The 23,804-nt window shown below is 41.5% G+C and overlaps 1 protein-coding gene across 1 annotated transcript in view; it reads left to right on the forward strand.

Moving 5' to 3' along the window:
- Window positions 1-5,437: 5,437 nt before the first annotated feature.
- Window positions 5,438-23,804, forward strand: part of LOC140578931 (collagen alpha-3(VI) chain-like) — a 41,188-nt gene continuing 22,821 nt past the window's right edge. The window contains exons 1-5 of the mRNA XM_072701117.1: window positions 5,438-5,548; window positions 14,379-14,800; window positions 14,852-15,093; window positions 21,811-22,287; window positions 23,125-23,730. Of these exons, the coding sequence (XP_072557218.1) occupies window positions 5,438-5,548; window positions 14,379-14,800; window positions 14,852-15,093; window positions 21,811-22,287; window positions 23,125-23,730 (1,858 nt within the window). The remainder of the gene's footprint in view (window positions 5,549-14,378; window positions 14,801-14,851; window positions 15,094-21,810; window positions 22,288-23,124; window positions 23,731-23,804) is intronic.

Consider the following 23,804-nt stretch of genomic DNA (forward strand, 5'->3'; position numbering starts at 1 on the left):
TTATTAAATGTCCCATGGCATTGTTAGGAAACACTCTGAGAATGGACAGCCAAGCCTTGAAGTCTGCTGTGGTGGATGCTACGCTAATGGGCTAGCCGGCGACCACCCGAGCTTGTACCTGATCACATGGCCGGTGATGGAAAATCTGTGGACAGGCTGGGGGGGGGGGGGGGGGTGGAACACAGTGTTGCTACCTAGGGCCGGCAGGATGCAGCTGTCACACTAATCAAGCCTGCTATTCAGTTTCACAGGTGGGGTCAGCACTCACGTTTATTAAGCTAACCTTCATCAGGCTGGTATTAAATTTAAAAGGGACAGGGAGAGGATGCGATAAATAAATGATACTGACGAAGATGAGGTTTCACATGTCCATTGTCTCCCTGGCGACAGGGATTCCGACTCCGCCAGGGGTGCAGCTGTTGTTGCCACGGCGATGGGGATCTGCATGTTCCTTTGTCTGCTTGATTACAACATTTAGGCCTGAGGTGGGGGGTGTGTAATAAAGGCATTTGACACAAGCCCTGATTGTCCCCAAGCCCCCAACATCTCCTCAGGCCTTGGTGGAGGTGGCTTGGGGGGTGGGGGGTTACTTTGCTTTACCCCCCCCCCCCAAAGACACCAGCACCTCCGTCTATCCCTTCCCCCACCTAAGTCATACATTTTTTTTTGCCAAACTCAGGAAAGGGGAATGTGGCAGTATGATTGCATGCCAGCTGGTCCTATAGCACTCAGCCTAACACCCTGCCAACAGATGGTGGGGTGTGTGTGTGTGTATGCGTGTGTGTGTGTGTGTGCGTGTGTGGTGGGGGGCTGTATTCACTTTGTGTGCAAGGTGGGATTTTCAAAACCCAATGAAAATATGTATGAACCATTTACTGGAGACATATGACTCTGACGTGTGTATGTGTGCGAGCGGGTTTACCTATCCTTATGGGGACATACTGTCCCCATAACGTGATAAATATCCGTTTTTTTCCCCTTATGGGGACCGGTTTCCTGGTCCCCATAAGGGAAAACTATTTTATAAAAATCGGTGACTGCTATGAAAAAACTAAAAATGCAAAACTCTTGTATTTTGTTAGGTTACTTATGGTTATGGTTAGGGCAGGGTAGGGGTTAAGGTTGTCATAGTTAGCGTTAGCATTTTTCCCATTGAAATGAATGAGCGGTCCCCATAAGGATATGTTTACCCTACATGTGTGTGTGTGTGTGTGTGTGTGTGTATTCAGAGAGAGAGTAAATCTACCCACACCTGCCTGGATGTTCTTACCTGCAGATTAATAAATCTGTTTGAGGGAAAATAACATATATCTCCCGATACCAGCATTCGTTTAACTTTGGAACACATTATTGTTTTTATAATGGACTATTATGCATGTTCTTTTTGCCTTTCAAAGGTATTTAATATACCTTCGTTCCTGAAAATGAATTGAAAAAAAAATCAGTGTTCTTAATTCTGCTTTCAGGTTTATCGGATTCAATACTTCCTTAAACAGTCCTTCTGATCCTATAGGATTTTATTCAAGGAAGTACTGTATCCTCTGGGTTTGGTCTCATCTGGCATGTTAACAACCCAGGTTAGTGCTGACCTACACAATGTAACACAAATAGGTGTAGCCCGACAGAATGATGCCAGTATTTAGCATGCACTGAAACGATATATAGCCCTGTTTTCTATAGAGTGCCTGTGCAGAGGTGGGGCCAAGGAGCTGTCAATCACAAAAAACACCGGGGAGTGGAGCAGCAGGAAGCGGCAATTAGTGCAGGAGAAATATTACGGCTTTTGGAAGTCTCACCTTAAAACCGAAGCACCCCCTACAATTTAGGGGCGTAATTACTGTGTATGTGTCAGACCATGTAAGCTATTTGGGTGTTTAACTCCTCCATATATAATGAATATTTTAATCGTCAGTGTCCACGAGGGTCTTGAGCTGAAATTTAATACAGCTGGTGGTTCTTTAAGATCACAGGCCTTGCACCTGAACCCTGAATCTAATCAGCTGAGGAAGAATAGGATTGGCTGGGTAAAAACTACTTACTGCCATCCAGCTGCAGAGAAACAATAAAAGCAAACTGTGTTGTGGGCTTTGAATAATCACTATGACAAAACGATTACAGGGGACTGACTGGCAGTAAATGCTGCTGAATCTGCCCCACAGAACATCTATTTCAAAAAGCTGATGGACAAGATTTAGTATTAATTAAAAGACATTATTTTTTAGCACAGTTTCACAGACATAATAAAGTAAAATAAAAATTAGACTCACGATATAGAATAATTTCCTTCTCCAGTTCTACTTTTGTGTGTACATTTCATCCATTTACAAGTGGGATTCATAAAGTATAGCAGTATCTTTACCTGGCTGTTTTGCCCTATATAAAATGTGTTTCTACTGAGGAGTTGCACTCACTACATAGATAGAACCATATTCTGGGAAAATAGACACAATCAATGGGGTACGATGAGTGCATGTTAGCATCTCTGCACTACCCAAAATCACCTTTAGGGGGTGAAGTGTAAGACCAGCAGTCAGTTTCTTGGCCTGAGTCAGCGGTAGTGTGATTAGCTGACCAGTGGTATACAGACAAGTACATGGACAGTGTAAGTCTGTGTGTGTGTGTGTGTGTGTGTGTTTATGGGGGGTTAGATGGGAGAGTGTTGAATTATAGCCCTTTGGCAGTGGGTCTACATTATATGAACACAACACTAAGCAGAAAAAAATCCTAATGATGATTCAGGCAGTAGAGGATGTAGCAGTTAATGATTTTATTCAGTAGGTGGCTGGTTGCGGGGATGAAAGGACAAATGTTGTTTCTGTGAGTAAGGTTCTTAACCAATATTGCTTCAATGAATCTAAGTTACTTCAGCAAGACAAAAACTTTGCAGTTGAAATAATCTTTAACTTCATAGTGAGAACTGATAGATACTGAAATTCAACCACACACATGCATACACACACACACAGACATGTTCTCATATCTTTGTGGGGACTGTCCATTTATTTCTAATTCAAAACCATAATCCCAACCTTAACCACAAGTAATCAAACATTTTTTCTGGCATTTTTAGTTTTTTAAGAACATAAGAACTATACAAACGAGAGGAGGCCATTCGGCCCATCGAGCTCGCTTGGGGAGAACTTAACTAATAGCTCAGAGTTGTTAAAATCTTATCTAGCTCTGATTTAAAGGAACCCAAGGATTCAGCTTGCACTTTTGATTGCAGTCACTGATTTTTATAAAATTGAATTTCCCTTTGTGTGGTCCGAAAAAATGGTCCCCACAATGTCAACACAACAGGTGTTTATCAAATTGTGTGGACATTTGGCCCCTACAATGTAATGCATACCTGGATCACACACACAGTCACACACATTTTGCATAAAATCCTCTGTATTGTGGATTGAGAGAGAACAACAGCCATCCAAATGTAGAGGCGTAATTTACAGATGGAGCTGACCCCCAAGATTTGAATAGCAAAACAGCTGTCATCCCAACAATTGCCTCATTCTCAGTCTGTCCACAGATACTTAAAATCTTTTTTGTTGTGGGAATATCTTAAAATTAAAAAAATGCATTTCTTCTGTATTTCAGGGCATGGAGACATATGGAAAATGTCTGCTTCACACACAATTTGCATTTTGCAAGCAGCCTTACTGGCCTGAATGGGTAAATGTAAGCTTCAACAATTTGATAAGGAGCATACAGTGTATGTGTTAAGTTGCTACAGAAGTATGAGTAGCTCATATTTGTATTCAGTAAGACAAGCACACTATAATTATTCTTTATATGCTGACCAGCCTTTTTCTCTAAAGTAACATTGTACAGTCTTGTAGGTTTTAGAAGACTGTAGGCTGTTTTAGTGTGTAAGTCTGTCTTGAGGGGAGTACTGGTAAAGTTCACATGGATACAGCCCAGGAGGGAGGAACTGCGCATCAGGGGGGCCTGGTTGAATTAATTTTATTCTCAGCCCAGGAATTATGCACATTGGACCCGGGTTAAGTAAACACAAGGGGATCCAGGTGAGACTCTGCCTTTGTACCATTAACCAGCTGCATAAACTGGCACGGCATTGTCAAGGGCACGGGACACAAAGGGTCCAGTAAGCAGGTAATCAGGTGCACCTGCAGAGAGAGCCAGCCCGCATGGCCGCCGACATCTGATTCACGAGGGGACAGAGCCTGTCTGCCATCGTCCACATGCAGGCAGATGTGGCTGCCGAATTAACAACTTACAGTGAGGTCGCTCAGAAAGACTCCACACCCAATATAACCACATTTACAATTTATATGTATAGAGAATGTATATATACACACACACGCATAAAATTTAGGCGACTGGGTTAGAGCGTCTCCAAAACAGCATGTCTTATGAGGTGTTCCCAGACCAAAAGTGGTCCAAGGATGGCCAACTGGTGAACTGGTGACGGGGTCATGGGCGCCTAAAGGTCACTATTGCACATGGGCAGCGAAGGCTAGCCCCTGGGGTACGGTCCCACAGGAGAGCTGCTGCAGTACAAACTGCTGTTAAAGTTAATACCGGCTATAATAGAAAGTTGTCAGAACACACAGTGCATCGCAGTTTGCTGCATGTGGGGCTGCGTAGCCACAGACCGGTCAGAGTGCCCATGCTGACCCCTTTCCACCGCCCATGATGTCCACAATGGGTATGTGAGCGTTAGAACTGGAACATAGAATAATGGAAGAAGGTGGCCTGGTCTGACGAGTCAAGTTTTCTGTTACATCACGTGGGCAAGCGTGTGTGTCATTTACCTGGGGAAGAGATGGTTCCAGGAGGCAATAAGGGAAGAAAGCAAGTCAACGGAGGCAGTGTGATGCTCTGGACAGTGTTCTGCTGGGAAACCTTGGGTCCTGGATGGATGTTGCTTTGACACAAGCCACCTACTTAAACAGTGTTCAAGGTGTCGACTTGGCCTCCGAATTCCTATGATCTCAATGTGATCAAGCATCTGAGGGATGTGCTGGACAAACAAATCTGATCCATGGAGGATCAGATTTAAAGGATCAGTTGTTAACATCTTTGTTCCAGATACCGCAGGACAGTTTCAGAGGTCTTGTGGAGTCCATGAGAGAGAGATGGATAATGCCGCTTCTTTCAAAAAGATTTATGACCTAAAAGGTCAGAAAGGTCACAGGTCAAAAGTTCACTGGGTGGGCGGGGTTGGGGCGTGGTGAGGATGGTACCATGTGACGTCACGACTAGTGACGTTGGGAGAGGGGATGTTTTTTTTTTATAATTTATTTATTTATTTTTATTCTTATCGTAAATTTTTTAAATTATTTATTTATCATTATTATTATTTAATAATTTATTTTTATTATTATTTTAATTATTTTTTATTATTATTATTTTATTTTATTTTGAGGAGAGTGAATTGTGTTCTTATGAGTGGGGTTTGTCGGAATAGCCCTGTGCTATGAGGGTGCTGGCTGATGGTGCCGGGCACAGAGCTGAGCGGGTCGGTTACCTGATGGAGTGTGAGCGTAGGCTGGGTCTGCCTGTGGAACGGTACCTTGGGAAGGTCCCGGTCGGTCCGGCGGAGCGTGTAAATGTTGAACTTGGGCATAGCGCAAAGGACTCGGAGAGAGCGATGCTGGAGCTTATCCCGCTGCTGCGCGAGACTGAAAGAAACTCTGGGAGAATGAGAAAGTTGGAGCTAAGAATGAGAGGAGGTGGGTCTGGGAAAATGGGTCTGACGCTATCGTCTAATGAACACTTAGCAGCAGCAGCAGCAGATTGGCCCTGTGTCTGTGTGTGTGAAAGCTGACACCCCCCTACAGCAGCAGTTTGCCAGTGTGTGTGTGTGTGTGTGTGTGTGTGCGTGGTAGGGTTTTTTTTTTCTCAAACTTGTTTCAAGTTTGGGTTTTTCTCATGCACCTGTTATGTACATCCCGGTAGGTCATCCGGGTCACCTGTAATAATTTGGGCCACACATCAAATTGGACATTTTGTCTTACAGTATATTAACACGGTTTGAAGTTTTGGGTTTTTCCGATACGCCCGTTATGTACATCCCCGGGTCGAGCGCATCGTCTGCTCACAAGTACAAATATGAGTTTAAAGAAAAACACCGCGACATACATCAAATAGACTTAATTAAGAAAAGAAGATAATCCTAAAAAACTTGACAGGCTCTATATTTCTCCTTAAAGAATCCTAAAAAAAAACCATCCGCAGATATTTTTATTACGCCGAGCGGGTTCTCCTCCTTTGGTAAAGAAGCACAAGTACCCCCAAGTATCATCTACGGCCTTACCCCACTGGAAAAAGTAAACTACACGGGACTTCCATAGAGTGAGTATATTTTTTCTTTTATACGTGTGATAAACACTATACATTAAAATAACTTATTCTAATAATAGGTTAATGTTTTTTTCTACGAGAGACGGCGCGGACCGGTCAAGAGAAAATCTACGAAAGACCTGAATCAGCAGGTATGGATGGAGCAGCATCCCCTCCTAAACCCGAAGCCTTATTAGATGAAATAGACAACATCAACAGCGCTAATAATGAAAATGATGCGGTTTATCAAAACTACCTCGCTCAACACGACTCGCCACCCGCAGCGTCTAGTGAAGCGAGGGTCAAAGAGCCCTGTTTCCTACTGTCCTTAGAGACATTATTAACCTTCCTGTGCTGTTACTGTAGGGTCGGCACCGACCTGTTTTTAAGTTTAAAAATGCATAAAAGCAGCACATATACTTATGCACACTCTTAAAACAAAAGGCTGCATATTGAACCGTTAAGGGTTCTATAGCTTGGTACATATATGACACCCTCAAAGGTTCTATATAGAACCATTATAGAGGGTTCAATTCAAAGAAATAGCACCTTTTTGAAGGCAATGGTTCTATTTACTCTGGTTAGAACCCCTATAGTTCTATATAGCACCCCCCAAAAACCCTTTTTTTCTAAATATATACTGCATCAAAGCTTTTTTACTTTGTCAGGAATCTCTATTTAAACTAAATAAATTAAAACAAGATCAAGGTAAGGCATGGCCATACATATAAGGTAAGATAAGACCAGCTCAGTTTATGTATATAATTCACTCGAGGTTTATTTTACCATTATTTTTTTTATTGAAAACAAGATGTATGCTGTCAAAAGAAAGGTCCAGAAAGCCACACCAAAAATATTAAAACAATTCTTTTCATGGATAAGGAAGCCTAACAAGGTAACCAAGAGGTAAGAAACAAATTGGATGATAAATAATTGTTTTGAGGGTATCTTATGGCTGATGTAAGACACGGCTTGGCACCGACCCGTCTAACATAAGAGACAGGAACAGAAAGCTAACATAGGCCGAAGGTTAAGCGTGTTAAATGAAAGGCAGCTGGATAATTCCCTATAATGATGCACTATAACAAAATCAAACGCGACGTGAAAACGTTTCACCTGTTTAATAGACCTCGATAAAAATGTCAGGGACGTTTACGACAAACGCAGATTGTTGACTAGTGGGGAAACTCTGCCTTTTGGGTACTGAAATGTAAAACTAGCAGCATCGGAAAAGGGTGTTGTACGTCTTTAAAAATATTTCATCGAATGAATTCGTTAATGTAACATGAAAGTTTTTTCAAAGTAAGATGTAAAGATGTTTTAAAATGTAGGGTGAAAGTTTTTTTCCAAGTAAGATATACAGATGTTTTAAAATGTAACATGAAAGTTTTTTCAAAGTAAGATGCACAGATGTTTTAAAATGTAACATGAAAGCTTTTCAAAGTAAGATGCACAGAAAAGGTAGACACCGAGGCCAAATTTAAATTGGTCACAATTGTATTTTTTTTTCTGCAGCTAGAAGTGTTGGCTGAGCCTGATTTTAATTGGCATGTTGGTGTAGGATTCTTGCAGTAGAAGCTATGTAGTGAATTGCGGTACTCTGAAATTAAGTGATACGTGTATTAGAATCGTGAAGTGTCATCTTCCTTTGTTTTAGGTTCACCCCAGGCATTTTTATGAACTGTAATGTAATATCAGACAGTATGCACTGGCGTGCACAGATAGAGACGAGGTGGTGCTGAAGCACTTGCCCTTTTGCCCTCAGTCCAAAAAAGTGCCCTTTTGAAAGACGTGATTTTTTTTTTTTTAAAGCTGCGCGATTTAAAAAGGTGTGAAAATAATGGCTTGATTTGTGCCCCTTCTTCAAAGACACCCGAACCCTGTCGCTTTTTCACTGTCACCGTGTCACGTGAACACGCTTGCAGTTCATTTGTTGTGAGGCGTGTAGCAGCGGCATGACATAGGACTACTTGGAGTAGGCATAGTAGGCTAACTATAGCGACTGGGAGCCACGGCGGACAACACGGCAGCTCTTTCCCTTCCCAACCAGTCAGGTAACCCATGAATCGAGTGAAATTATTCTGTTTGCCCTCTAAGACCAACCTGCAATTGTTTTGTTGTGAAGTAGCCTGTCAGAAACTGCACATGACAAACTTTGCCAGCTTGCCCCCTCCATCCATCCATATGGATAAACAAAAAAACGACACATTTAAAATGTAACCTAAACCATTTAGGCAACCCCACTCTCCATCAATTCCGACCTTTTTGCATACACTATTGAAAATATCACGTTATGCTATAGGCTACATGCCGTTAGGCAGAGGGCTCTTTTGAGCCCATTTTTCGTTACAAATTTTAGGATGATCTCACGGAAATCTGTGAATAAATACAAAGTTTTCAAACTGAAGTCAGTGACGGGAAGACATCACACTTTTTAGAGATGGAACTGCAGAAAAACCTAAAACCTTGACATGATTATGAATAATAGAATTATGGACGTTTCTCCGTTTTTGTGGATTAGCCTTTCCATAACTAACGTCAACTACTGTCCTACTTTGGTAAGATTGAAATTAATGTCTTTGACTGTCTTTAGTAGGTGTCTCCTGTGAGAAAGTTAGAACACCGTCCAACTGTCTAAAGATGCAGTCTTTAGCCTAACTGGTTGTTACTGACTCAGCGATGCTCGCAGACATTTACGCACTGTGTTGTGAATATGTATGTATATAGTTTAGAGTTGGATACAGATTTTATCTTTTTGTGGTGTGATTTTTGATTTTTAGAGAATGTTTTGAAATAAAAGTCAAATTGCATTTAACCTGTGCGTTTTTTTTATTATAAAAAGAAAAGGTTTTCCACATATGCAAAAAGTGCCCTTTTTTCCCCCTGGAGCACTTGCCCCCCAAAATGTCTGTGCACGCCACTGACAGTATGTGATGAATTTCTGAAGGCATTTTAAATATGACCATTTCGTGGAAACGTCTCATGGAAAAATGTAGTTGCAGTTTGTCAGGACTAAAGACTGTTTGGCTAATATGACATGGTGAACAAGTCCTGTGGTTAAAGAATGCCTGCCTGCTGCTTAAAACATTGTGTTGTATGCTTAATGTTTCTTGCCCGTAGAGTACATGTTGCTATACTGTTCCTTTATTATATTTAAGTATTATTTTTAAAATCATTTAATGAAATAGATAAATATCTCATCATTGATGACTGTGGTCCACCTGAGTGACATGAGGTAGTTAAATGATATGTGGCAGAACAAAGCAGCAGCATGAAGTGGAGCAGTGGGTAGAATGTAGAGAATGCAGCAGCAGTATCACAAAATTAGCAATTCACTGTGGAGGCAGCGATGTTGAATGTTACACTATATGTTGCTGTATATCTCAAATCTCAAAACCCTACGACAACCTTAATCATAGCCATAAGTCTATGACCACCATAGCAGTAACCATAGCCCTTATTGTATCTCTAACACAAGCTATAACTCTAATCCTAAACACACCCTCAGTGCTTATGTAAACACGCTAAGCCAAAGTCTAATGGTAACTTTAATCTTTCTGTAACCCTACTGAGTATGCCCTATTGAGTGCACACACTACGAAGTGCGCACTGGAAAGGGCATACTCAGTCCCTCGTAGTACTTCATAGTGCGCACTCTAGTCCAACTGTAACCCTACTGAGTATGCCCTATCCAGTGCACACAACAAAGTGTACACTACGTAGTGTACACTACGTAGTGCGCACTCGATAGGGCATACTCAGTAGGGTTACAGTTGGATTAGAGTGCGCACTACGAAGTGACCTTTTTGACCTTTAGGTCATAAATCTTTTTGAAAGAAGCCGCATTATCCATCTCTCTTCCATGCCTCAACAAGTCAAGGCTGTTTTGGCAGCACAAGGGAGACATGCACAACAATAGGCAGGTGGTATTAATGTTATGGCTGATTGGTGTATACGATGTACTAAAATGTAAAAATGTAAATTTGCATACCTCCTGTCCAGGCAGGGCCAGATTCAAGCATAGGCAAACTAGGCAGCTGCTGCGGGCCTGGTCAGTCAAAAGAGGCCCAAAGGCATGAAGAAATATATATTACTTATTCATGCATATCATTAAAAATAAGAATAACCATGTTTATGTGCCGGCTGAAACATGCCCGGTTCTAGCTATAGGCAGAATAGGTAGCTGTCTAAGGCCCCCGAATTATCTGTGTTATAGAGGAAGTAAAATGATCATCAATTTTCTGGGTAGGGGGACCTCCAAAGCTTTGCCTAAGGACCCTAAAAGGTAGATCTAGCCCTGTGTTCAAGGCATACCCTGTGCTGTCTGAGATAGATTACAGGTCCCCCTGAGACCCTGATCAGGATAGGGGATTTAAAATGGATGGATTGATTGAAATTGGCCTATCACTGCAAATTCAAAATGAACATTTCTGAATCATATGCGTAAAATTACAAAGCTGACTGTGTTGACAGGTAAATATGATGACTATCCTTGTCCTGGTGACTCACTGTGTGTGCCTGCTTTAGTTAATTAACCTTAATTAATTAGCCATAATTAAACAGTTGGTGGAGCAAATAGCACGGTTCGAAGCACATTAAAACTAATGCATATCTGAGGATTTGTTATAATTTTCCAGCTGTTAAACCAAATTTGTGCCAGGCTAGAAATACCTGCAGGGATTTTGCTCCTTAATTTAAACAAAAAGTACTTCATTCTTAATTATTTCATTAATTACAGTCATCCATCAAATTACGTCCTATTCAGTAATGTCCGATCGTACTTATGTCCCATAAAAGCCTTAATAAAATTTAAATCGAGAGACATCTGAAGCAGACACTGGGGACAATAGCGGACATATTTTACCACGTGTGCGTCATCGCACTGCCACTATAGAAGTTCCATTAAATGTGTGTGATGTTGCATCTTATGTTACAAAGTATTTTTGACCTTACCCCTACAATAATCAAGATACATCTGACGAAACGGGGACTTAAGTTAATGGATACCTATATTCTTCAATCAAAGGATGTTCCAATGTTATCGATGCCTTTTCCACATTATATTTCACCTACGTTTTGTTAACACCAGAAATGAATTCACTGGTATCCCATACACTGTGTCCCCCAGCCTTGTCCCCTGTGCTGCTTCCAGACCCCTCCTCCCATGACCCAAACCACGATAAATGGATGGATCGATGAAACAATAGGGAATCCTCACAATATGCATCTAAATAGGCATGAGGCTGTAGAAAGATACCGGAGCCACAATGGCAGCTAATGCCCGGTGACAGTGGAGCCATAATGGCGGGTGACACTGGAGCGCTAAAGGGGGCTTGGAGAGAAATTTGGTCTTATCAGGGAAGCCCTGCAGCTGCCAGGTAGCAACAGACAAAGGGAGATAAAGAGCAGACACCCCCCCCCCCCACATCTGCCTGCATCTGCATGGAGGAGAAACTGGAAGATAAGAAAAACCATTCGGCAGTCAGGCTTTGGGCTTGCCAAGGCCCTGGAGCATCTGGTGGCGGCAAACCCAAACAGCTCCAACAAGGCATGCTGGGAAGCCAGCGGCACTGTGGCTGAGGATGCACATTTGTGATCAAGATCCCAAAACAACCCTGCAGTTGGCAGCCTTACGGGGGTACTTCAGAATCCTTATCACTTATTATGAACACTTCATATACAAAATATGCAGAAATACAGAAAAAAATTCAAAAGAATTTACTGATTGTTTTTCAGTATGTACACACACAAACTCAAAACAGCTAATCCATCACAAATGTGCACTAATACTGAGACACATACACATGCATTCTCACATAAGCTTTTCCTTCAGGTGCAAAGACACAGACATACACACACAGTCACACACACACACACACATACAATTAACCCTGCACGAATGGTTCTCCACACTGGTTATTACACACAGGCTATTAGGAGAGATAAAGGAAGAGGTAGTGGGGGGTCTCTTATGTTGGGGGTGGGGGGGTGGCAGTCCATGGGGCCGTTCTGGGTCTGCCCCTTACCCTGAACGGTCACAACCTTTGCAATATCCCAGCAGGAGACACAATTGGCTCAGAGAGATAAAGACCTGAGTCTCCACCTAAAGAAGTCAATTAATCTCTCGAATCATCTGCCGGAGTCTCAGTAAGCAGACAAGGAGGGGGGGGATACTAACCAGACTGGTCCTGTGAGAGCGGCGTGTCTGAAATGAAACTTCATTTTTAAAATTGCGTATCCCAGACTAGGCATGAGAAGACGTTTTCAGCCTTGGGTGCTGAAAGTTAGAACGACCAAAAAACTTTACTAAATGTCTTTTGTAGCGTCCGTGGCTATCAACAGTTAACAAGATAACAAGCATGAGAACATGCTGATTTTCTTTTAGTTTTAAATAGGCATGGGCACACTGCCTCAGAGTATTCTGACACTGCACAACCACCAACAACCACAGGGGGTGCTGAAACACCCTCAGCCCCCCTACTTCCAGTGCTGCTGTGTATCAGAGGATGATCTTACTCAGTAGCAGTTTTTTGAACTCTGACCGCCCATGTCTGAATTGTGCCACCTTGTGGCAAACAAGGATAAAGACACGTTTATGGTAGGCCATACTATTTTTCTACTACGACTATTAAGTGTGCTTAAAACACACTAGTCATCACTTCCCTCCCTGGAAGCACAAGAAAAAGAGCGTACATCATTTAACATTTTTCATACTCACATAGGGTTTATGCCATCTGGTATCAAAGAATAAACGAGCACAAAAAAGTCATAGACATGATCACAGTCACCAATAACATGATAAACCCCCCTGTCTCTCTTGATCACTGGGGATTTTTCGTCATTGCAAATTTTCAAGATGGCAGTCTTCCTTAGGTGTAATCTTTATTTGCATAGACATCTGGTCAATAAATAAAATTTTGCTAGTTAATAGCTGGATACTGAATCACAGGCCACAGTTTAGTTTGTTTTCATCTGTTTGGATTAACTTATGTCTTTTTATGTTGCAGCCTTTGAGTGCAAAACCTCTTAAATTACTGCACTACAGAAGAGACACAGCATTTGTGCTGTAAACTGCAGAATTTAGCCAGTGTGATCTTCATTAGCGTATTTGACGCAGTGCAGGAAGCTGATGAATCTGCAGTGTCACTGCCATGTTTTCATAGTTCTTCGAGGTCAGTGATCATTGCTGAACATATGATCAAGCCAGTCATACACAATGACACACAACATACGTGTGGGGAAGGAAGTTTGTATAAAATGTCTTTTTGTGCTCAGGTGCGCTTCCTGAAGGAGCTGCATTTGCATGTAAACGATTCCCTATAAAACCCGAGTGCTGTCAAATTTAAAATGAAGAGTGTGCATTGATATGCACTGTTGTGTATAGTTAACACCACTAGATGGCAGAGTAATGTAATAGGTCAGAACCTGGTAACCAGAAGTGGTATGACGTGGAAACTCCCAAGTAAAGCTATTGTGACAAAAGGACTCGGTGTGTAAGTCTCACCAATACATGGGTACCCGGGGAAAATATAACAAAAGGATAAAAATATGAATGTTGTCTGTCTGGGCAGTGTGTGGCTCTGTGTGCCTGTAACCAGAAGGTTGCCGGTTCAAACCCAGCCTCTGTGGGTCCTTGAGCAAGGCCCCTAACCCCCAGCTCCCTGGGTGCCACTACAGGTGGCCGCCCTTCACAGACAACTTACTGTATACAAAAAAAAAAAAAAAAAAAAGAGCAAGTTGAGGGAGGCGTAAAGACGATTTCCCCATGGGGATCAATAAAGTACCTATTACAAGTAGTGAGTGAAGCTAAATGCTGGTCCTGGAGTCTCATTTCCACCAAGGTGACATATGTAGCCTGAAATGTACTGACTCTGCATTTGCCAATGAACTGAATGTGTTCTTTGCCTGTTTTGAGGTTAGCCAGGCAGCTAGCACTACCTACAGCCTGACAACTGAAGGTGGTGATGCAATCAGCATTGCAGAGCATGATGTCCGTGCAGCACTGAGGAGGGTGAACACCAGGAAAGTGGGCGGAGGTCCAGACAGCATCTCTGGGTGCCTGCTGTGCTGACCAGCTGTCAGGGGTGTTCACCTCCATCTTCAACAAGTCCCTGGCAAAGTCTGTGGTTCCTACGTTCTTCAAAAGATCTACCATAGTCCCTGTGCCCAAGAACAACAAGCCTTCAAGCCTAAATGATTACCGGCCTGTCACCCTGACATCGGTGGTCATGAAGGTGTTTGAGAGGCTGCTGAAGAATATCATCTCCTCCTCCATCCCCACCACCACAGACCCGCTCCAGTTCGCCTACTGCTCCAACAGATCGACAGAAGATGCCATCTCCCATGTCCTGCACACTACTCTCAACCACGTGGATGAGAAACGGGGCGTCTATGTGAGATTGCTGTTCATTGACTACAGCTCAGCATTCAACACAATAGAGCCCCACAGACTGTTCATAAAGCTGAGGGATCTGGCCCTCAACATCCGGTTGTGTGCGTGGGTGTTGGACATCCTCACAGGCTAATCTCAAGTGGTGAGGGTGGGCAGGTACATCTCTGGCAGCATCACCACCAACACGGGAGCTCCACAAGGGTGTGTATTCTCCCCACTGGAGTACTCCCTTTATACTTCGGACTGTGTGGCCACCAATGGCTCCAACTTCATTGTAAAGTTTGCTGACAACACAGTGGTGTTGGGCTTCATCTCTGGCAATAACGAGAAGGCCTACATGGACGAAGTGGAGAACCTGGCACTATGGTATCGGGAAAACTGCCTCCAGCTGAACATCAGTAAGACCAAAGAGTTGGTGGTACATTTCAGAAGCAGCCCGATTACAAGCCCCTTGTCATCAACGGAGCTCCAGTGGAGAGGGTGGTACCTGGGTGTCTACATCTCTGAGGACCTGATGTGGGCTGCACATATCAGGCAAAAAAGGCAAAGCAGCGACTGTACCACCTTAGATAGCTGAGGAAGTTTGGGGTCTCCCCTGCTGTCCTAAGGACTTTCTACTCCGGCGCTGTGGAGAACATCCTCACTCAGAACATCTTGTCCTGGTACGGCTTTTTGGACCAAAAAGCGCTTCAGAGAGTGATCCATGCAGCGGAACACTGCTGCAGGTCAGCTCTCCTTTCACTGCAGGTCATTTACACAAGGAGATGTAGATCCAGAGCCACAAGGATTGTTAAATACTCCTCTCATCCTGGTAACAAACTATTTCAGCTTCTGCAATCAGGCAGAAGGTTCAAAGCCAAGACAGAAAGACTCAGAAGGAGTTTTTATCCCCAGGCCATTTTACTCCTCAATCAGGACACGCCCCCATCTCTTTACACTGTATTATAGTATATTATTATAGTACTTTTATACTATACTGGACAGCAACCGTCTCAGGGTCTCATTCTCACCGTCATCATTCCATACAATGCACTTTAACTTTATGACTTATAACTGCATATCACACATCTGTAAATCTGTTTCAAATCTGTATTATATTCATAGTTCTATTTTAACATTTTATTTATTTCTCTCTTTTTTTTCTTTCATATGTTTTGTAACTAGTTGCACAGTCAAAAGAGTGGTTCAGGATACATTTCACTGCAAGTTGTACCTGTATGACTATGCATGTGACAATTAAAGAATCTTGAATTTTGAAATCTTGAATCTTGTCAACCAAAGTCAAAGTTAACCAGTAACATCAATAAGAACTGGAAAGCTTTCAAAGTTTCAAATGTTATACAGTCACTATTGTGCTGGAAGTAAATGACAGACGGAAAATAGATTCAGTATCAACAGTGGTAGGTTGCAGTGCACTGAACATGTACAACATGTTTATCCTCACATACGAAGAATAAGAAGTTTGAGGTGGTAATAGCATAGTTTGAATAATACTGCACGCCAATAAAAAATGAAACCTATGAGAGGTACGTTTTCATTAATCAAATTTAGAAAGAAAAATTGATAAAACAATATGTCACAGACTGATTGAAAAGTCAATCATGCAACTTTGGAATGGTATGTGACTCTGAAAAGAAACCAAATTGCAATTGGAGTTCAAGACTAATGAGTGAAGATGCATTTACTGAAAGACTGATCTTACTCTAAAAATGGCAATTAACATTTGCCATGCATCAGAAAGCACAAAGGTGCAACTAAAGCCTTTTTTGTAATGAGAATGAGACCATGGAAGTGGGTGCAGTGCAGCATGGAAAAAAGGGGACGACATCAAGGAGCAAAAGCCAAAACCGAAGCAGGAGAAAGCACATGTGGCAAAACAGTGCCCAGCTTTCAGGAAGGACTGCAGAAAATGCGGTGGACCGCAATTCTGCAGTCGACATTTTAAGGACTTTGCGGAAGATTACAGGCTTGAACACCCTATATACCGCAACCCAATGGGTTAGTGGGAAAAGGAGTACAAATCATGAAACGCATTCTGAAAAAAACAGCATAAACTGCAGAAGACCCTTACCTGGCTATTCTTAACTACCTGGCATCACCACTGGAGAATGGACTTTCACCAGCTGAAATGCACATGAAATAAAAGCTAAGTGTGGCTGACCCTAAACTCTGGAACACCCTCGCACTTGCACTACGTATATGCACTTCACTCTCCATATTCTAATCCATTCTCAAAACTCACTTCTTCACTCTGGCCTTCTTGGCCTAGTCTTGACTTTTATGAGATTTTCTTTTATATTTATTTTATGTTTGTTTTGGTTCAATCTGGCGCTGGTGTGTCTTTTAATCAATGTGTCCTTGTGTCTATCTATTTGTTGTTTATAGCATAACTACGTTTATAGTTTGCTTTTACTGAACAGTGTCCTTGGGTACCTTGAAAGGCGCTTCAAATAAAATGTATTATTATTATTATTATTAAGAACGAGGCGCCCATCAGCGAAACTTGAGACACAACACAGTGTGCCAAGCTCTCCTAAAGTGAGACTGAATCCTACAACAGAAGGAATCCCACTAAACCCACTTACACAAGACGAAATAGCACAGGGAAAATGTGACGGGCACCAGCAACCGCTGACTATGTGGTCAAGGAGATCATATGAAGTGATCACAGAACACAGAAAAAAATTTGACAAAATACAAGACACTGAGAGTGCCTCAGCAAGATTTCAGGGTCATGGACAGTAACACAAATGACATGACAATCCCAAGTCAAATGGAACAAACAGAAATAGCATTCAAATCTAACTAGAGACAAACAAATCAACGATAGTGTCAAGTGCTTTGTGGAATGCCCCCCAGGTTAGGCTTGTAGCCTGACTTACTGTGGTGATATATCCCACTAAGAACTAAACCAGCATTGTGATATTTGAAAGTCAGAGTTACTTCTACTTAGTCTCAAAGATATCTGGCTAACCAGGAAATCTGGATTTGTGACACAGGCCCATGGCAAGCCATTGCTTAACATTGTTGTTAATCTAGGGTAAGCCTAGGGGGTATTCCACAAAGCAGGATAATAGCCAAACATGATAACTGTCTAACAGAAGAGAGGTAAGTGACATTACTATTAGACGATCCTTACTTGGCTTAAATTATCTGGCTAATAAAGCCTAGGGGTAGTTCTTCATGCCTGAATTAACAAATCCAAGATCAGAGGACATATCCCAGACCCTCATCTAATCATAGATACAGTCATCAAGCTATTTTGGTTCTTCAAAGCCATGAGAAAAAAAGTGCTGTAACTTAAATGTATCCTTATAAATTGTATCTTTATAAAAATGTAAAAATATCCTTAACTCACATTTCCACTGTCTGTATGAATTATTTATTCATGCTCAGAGCAAGTACTAGCACACTTGGCAACAAGCTAAAGTAAAATACAAAAATATTCCTCAAACTGCTACTAGTATTTACGGAAGAGGATTAGGGCCACATGAAAATACTATTTGAATTCTGTCTTTTTTCTCAGAATTCTGAATTTAGACAAAAAGTCAGAATTCAAATAATATTTTCATGGTGGCCCTAATCCGCCTCCGTAAGTATTAACTATGGGTCAATTAATTTTCTTTACTTTTAAAGCAAATAGGAAGAAGGCTGAACTTAAAAAAACCGGGGAGACTTCACTGCAGCTGAGGTGGTGGCTCTCCAGCAAAATGGCCATCGCCCTATTTTAAAGGGCACTGGGAGAGGTCATCCTCTCAGCCACTGACAGGATGCTACAGTGGCCAATTCATTTCGGGTAAAGCGAGGTCATCGCACATATACATGCTGTATGCCTTTTTATGGCTGAGGGAGTTACAGGGAACATTGTCACTCTTCTATCAGTGCTTGAGCAAAAGTATGGGGACCCATGTGATGCATTGATGAAGACACAGTGCCTGACCACTGTTATAGAGAAGATGACTCAGCAAATTTGACAATATACAGAGCTAGTAAATTTCCGATGTATATTATTCCCTCTCGACCAAAGCGATAACTGTCAAAAAGCAATTCATCTGGATACGTTAAAGGATCTTGATGATCACTAAATATATGCTCAGTTTGTAACTTTGTACAGTTATTTGCCAAATTACTAAAATGCAACTTCAATGGTGTGAAACCTTTTCTGCATTTTACTGTGTCTTAACTACATGGACTGTATCTCATTTTCTAATAATGCTAAATCTGTTAGAACCATCCATTTGTATAATTTTAGTGCTTTCCCTATACTGCAGTTTTTCAATTTTTTTCTTGTTTATGTGATTGCAATCAATTGCTGCCATAAGAATGGCGCAGCTATGGTTGGACGAGTTCCCCGAGCGGACACCTCTGTTTAAGTCCATGACCTCGGTTGTTTATCAATATCAAGATTATATTTGTGGTTTTAGCAAGAGCAGTCTTGCTGACATGAGAATCACCCCATATCTTCTTCACATTGAATCAACCTGCTCCGAGCAGGTTTGAGCTTATGGACATGTTGCTCTGACAACTGATCCACCAACAGTTTTGAAGAACCGAGAAATCCAGTATCTTGTCAAAACTAGGGGTCCCATGAAGACTGTATTTCCAGAAGTTACATTTAATGATATAACTAGTGCTGTCAAATGATTAAATTTTTTAATCAGATTAATCACAGGGTTCCTGTGGATTAATTTTGATTAATCATGATTAAATATCATTCATTTTTAATCTATATTAATCACTTTTAATTTTGCATGAGCAAACAGACTCAAGAAAAAAGGGAATATATATGCACTTAACATGTTTATTGAACATCTTGAACATGAGTCGGATGCATTCCATCTGCTACAGAAGTGCAATACCATGGACCCATATCAAAAAGCAAGATTTTTTGCTTAGCCGGACAACTTGTCGGATTTAAGGTACCTCAGTTTAAATGGTCTTTATCTTCGTTCGCTTACAATTAGCATGAACTACCGTAAATCCGATAAATAATCCAACTAATCATGAAGTCCAATTCTAGCCCGGTTAATTGCCATTGTAACTAGCAATATCAGTTGATAACACATTACGTGTGGTGCTTTACATATAAAACTCCGTAGCAACACATCCACAGATAAGTTGGACGGTATAGCGTGTGCGACCGATTTAATGAGCCACAAATAAGAAGTAGTGCTTACACAGTATAAGACTACAACTTTCCCTTCTGTTGATAAAGGGCGCAGCCATCTTGGATTCTGAACTCGGGATCCTCTGTGCTGCTCCGAGATATTTCTCGGATGTCCGAGAAACGGGAGCGCATGTAGTCACTTCCGGCTTCAAAACTCCGGAATCCGACTCGGAATACAAGTTCCGAGGGGAAATGGAACGCACTAAAACTACCCGAAATGGGTTGACAGAGACATTAAAGTGATTTTGAATCATTCTGCGCTGCAGATGGGTTAATTGCGTAAATTTTTTTAATCAGATTAATCATGATGATGGATTAATCCGCGTTAACCCGTTAATTTTGACAGCCCTAGATATAACATTATATGATCTATGATTTAAATTATATCAACATGTCTGTTATTTGCCAGAAAATTACAGTTTTCAGGATAGGCAAAGTTGCCTCTCAACCCGGCTATAATGGTCTATTCTACATTGAGACTTCGCGCTACCAGTTCTTTTATTGCACAAAGTAGCTCAAAAGAAGAAGAAACAAGATACAAGACTAACATTACAAATACTGTGTCATTCATAATATCTCACTAGAGTAGTAGACAAATATTGAACACACATGGGGAGAACACAAACGAGCATGTGCATAAATTCAAGACTAACCTTAGCAAAAGAGGGAACAGTTGAACTTCTGGAAAGTGATACCCCTTCCCCCTGATCTGCTAATTTTACTGACACCCCCCTACCCCCTTGTGCTTTGATTAGCATATTATTGATGTTCCATCGTTTTTAATTCCAGGGCTGTTCTTCCTCTTTTGACTCCAAAAAACAAAAAAAGTAGCTTAAAATGACCCACTTAGGGGATCCCTACCCATGTCAGCCTAGGGCCCCCAGTGAAGTTATTGTGCATTTCATTTGAATGGGGAAGTTGAAATTTCTGAGTTCAAATTTTAATATTTCAACGGGAACTCCACCTGATTTCAGAGTTTTGGGGGGACCTCTACAACCCCCAACCACACAATTCAGGATGGCTATGCCTTTCATCAACAGAAGTGAAAGCTGTACCTATACTGTATATTTGCAGATTTATTAACATATGTTTCATTTGCATTATTTTCATTAAATTGGTCGTACACACAGTCCAACCTCTAGCTGTGGACATGTTGCTATGGTATTTGAATGTGCAAAATACCACGTTATGCATTATCAGCTAATACTGCTAACGATGGCTATCAAATAACCTGGTTAGAGATGGTATTTATAAATAGCAAAAAAACTTTGCACAGGAAAGTTTCAGGTGTGCAGGTCAAAGTATGAACTTCTACATTTTTTGCACAGGTGCCACCAGGGGCTTCGTATATGTCAGTGATGGCTGGCGGCTGCAAAAAACTGAGAAGGCAAGCAGATAATACGTTCTACAGGATTAGAATAGTGAATTTCTCCTAAAAACTACCTCTTCCATCTCTGTGAACCACCACATCTGATGTATGTACACAACGTGTAAACATAAGTTGGTACCTTGAGCACAATGGGGCTATGAATTTGAACCAGCAGCATATATTTTCAAAGAAATAATATTCTGGGGAATACTGATAAAATCTCTCCTAACCACAGATCAGTATTTCATGATATCCTCTGAAAAATATGCAAGTTACAAAAAAAAAAAACAGAACAAAAGTCCCTCATTCTTGCTGTGTAATCAGAGGTGTGTCTTTATCAGTCAGTCTCGTGAAAATAAAGGTGAGAGTGTGCACTGCCTGCACAGTATTATTTTGGGATGCTCCTGAAGAATCAGGTAAGTACTACACCATCACCATGTTTTATTTAAGCAAAGATCATTATAGGAGAATCCAAACATCTGCACTGTTCTGAGTGAACAGCAGGCTTGGGATAAAATGCCAGTTTGAATTTAAATATATAAAGGTTTGATAATGTGAAAAACTTCTTCTGTGCCATAGTGGACAGTTTTTATGTCAGTCAAGATCAAGTCCAGATCGGCCTGGCTGAAAACCTTCCATACAGTGATAAAGGATTCCTACTCAATACCTCCCAAGAAGCAGAAGACTTGAAGAAGTTGTTTCAGAGCATGATATGGCCTAGGGGAAGCTCACTTAACCTGCACCTGATGAAGATACTGACCGAACGGTACACAGTGAAAGCAGGCAGTAGGGCCAGCAAAGGGGTACCTCAAATGGGCGTAGTCGTAACAGACACCTGGGCCAGCAGTCTACCCTTATCTGAAGTGCTGAAGAACAATGGAGTCACTATGTATGCTATCGGGATTGAGAGAGCAAGTAAAGAGTATCTAAGGATGATTGCCAGTAATCCACAGAACATATTCGACATGCAACAGGTGGATCATCTGAAATCTGTTGTCTCAGATATCGGCGAAGCCCTGTGTGATTCAGCAGAGGTCACGCTACATGCGCCCAAAGGTAACTCCACTACTCTTTTTCATCCAGATGTGTCCCATTACTAAGAGCACAAACATTCACAAATTCAGACATGCACACTCAAGGTATTATTTCATAGTGCTTTTCTTTATTGTTTGTTACAAGCAAAACTATTAAAATAATATATTAGTAAAAAAAAACAGAAGTATTTATACAAATTAGTAGTCACTATTTTTAGACTTTTTAAAATCCAAAATAAAAACTCATCAAATAAAAACAGTTTTGCCAATTTCCAAATACTAAGGCAGTGTTTCCCAATCTGGTCCTCGGGGGACCTGCAGACAGTCCATGTTTTTGGGAAGGAGCAAAAGCATGGACTGTCTTTCAGGGAGGTGGGAGGGAGAAAAAACGTGGAACGTGTGTTGATCCCTGAAGATCGGATTGGGAAACATTGTACTAAAGGACAGGGGCCAGCACCATGGTAAAATTATGATGTTTCCATGGACATGGTATTTAAAAATGCAGCTTGCATAGTTTTTTCTACTCCTAAAAACTTTTTGCCTCAGACACTTTTGCCCGTGCCCAGACAGATTGATGAACTACTGGAACTCATTAGATCACATGATTCAGGCTCAAATCCTCCCACATCACTTTTTAAATTTTTAAATGAAACTTCTGTTTGCCACATTTCTGCTCTCCTCTTTGTTGAGTCTGTAGACTTCAAAGAAATGATCATAACCTGCACCGATAACTGTGATTAAAAAAATAATAAATTATGATGGAGGTGTGACCATATTCTGTGATACTGTAATCAGAAGAATATAATGATTTTTCTTACCAATGGTTTTAACTCTTATAAGCATGGACCGCTTCTTTTAGTCTGTCCACAGGGGATAGAGGCAGACATTGTCTTCTTTGTGGATGGGTCAGGTGACATCGGGCCTGAAGAATTTGTATGGATTAAGGACTTCCTCTATGTCCTGGTGAACATGTTCTATTTTGGTCAGGATCAGGTGCGAGTTGGAATGGTACAATACAGTGACACATTTCATACAGAGTGCAAACTTGATACCTACCGAAACAAGAGAGACATGCAAAGGTGTATCTGGAACGTTCAGCAAATCAGTAATTCCACAAGTATAAATGGACAGGACCTAGACTCCATGCTGACCCACTTGTTCAGAGAAGCAGCAGGCAGAGGTACCAGTAAGGGGATACCTCAGCTTGGGGTGATCATCACAGGTAGCCAGTCAACAACCAGAGTGAAAGAGCTGGCCATGGCATTAAAGGAGGACAACATCCTACCCTATGCCATTGTAACCAAGAATGCAGTGCTGGAGGAGCTGCGTAAGATTGGCATCAAACCAGAAGACATATATATGCTGTCTGACTTCTCTGGCTTGAAGCACATCACCCAGAAGATTAGTCAGTCACTCTGTGCTGCAGCAACAGAGGGAAGGCAACGCATTGTTCATCTGACACCAGGTAACTCACCCTATCTACTGTAACAGATAATATTTATCAATCCATGATTTATGAGCTGCTGTATTAAAAGACCT

The sequence above is a fragment of the Paramormyrops kingsleyae genome, chromosome 1 (genome assembly GCF_048594095.1).
Source record: "Paramormyrops kingsleyae isolate MSU_618 chromosome 1, PKINGS_0.4, whole genome shotgun sequence".
NCBI lineage: Eukaryota > Metazoa > Chordata > Actinopteri > Osteoglossiformes > Mormyridae > Paramormyrops > Paramormyrops kingsleyae.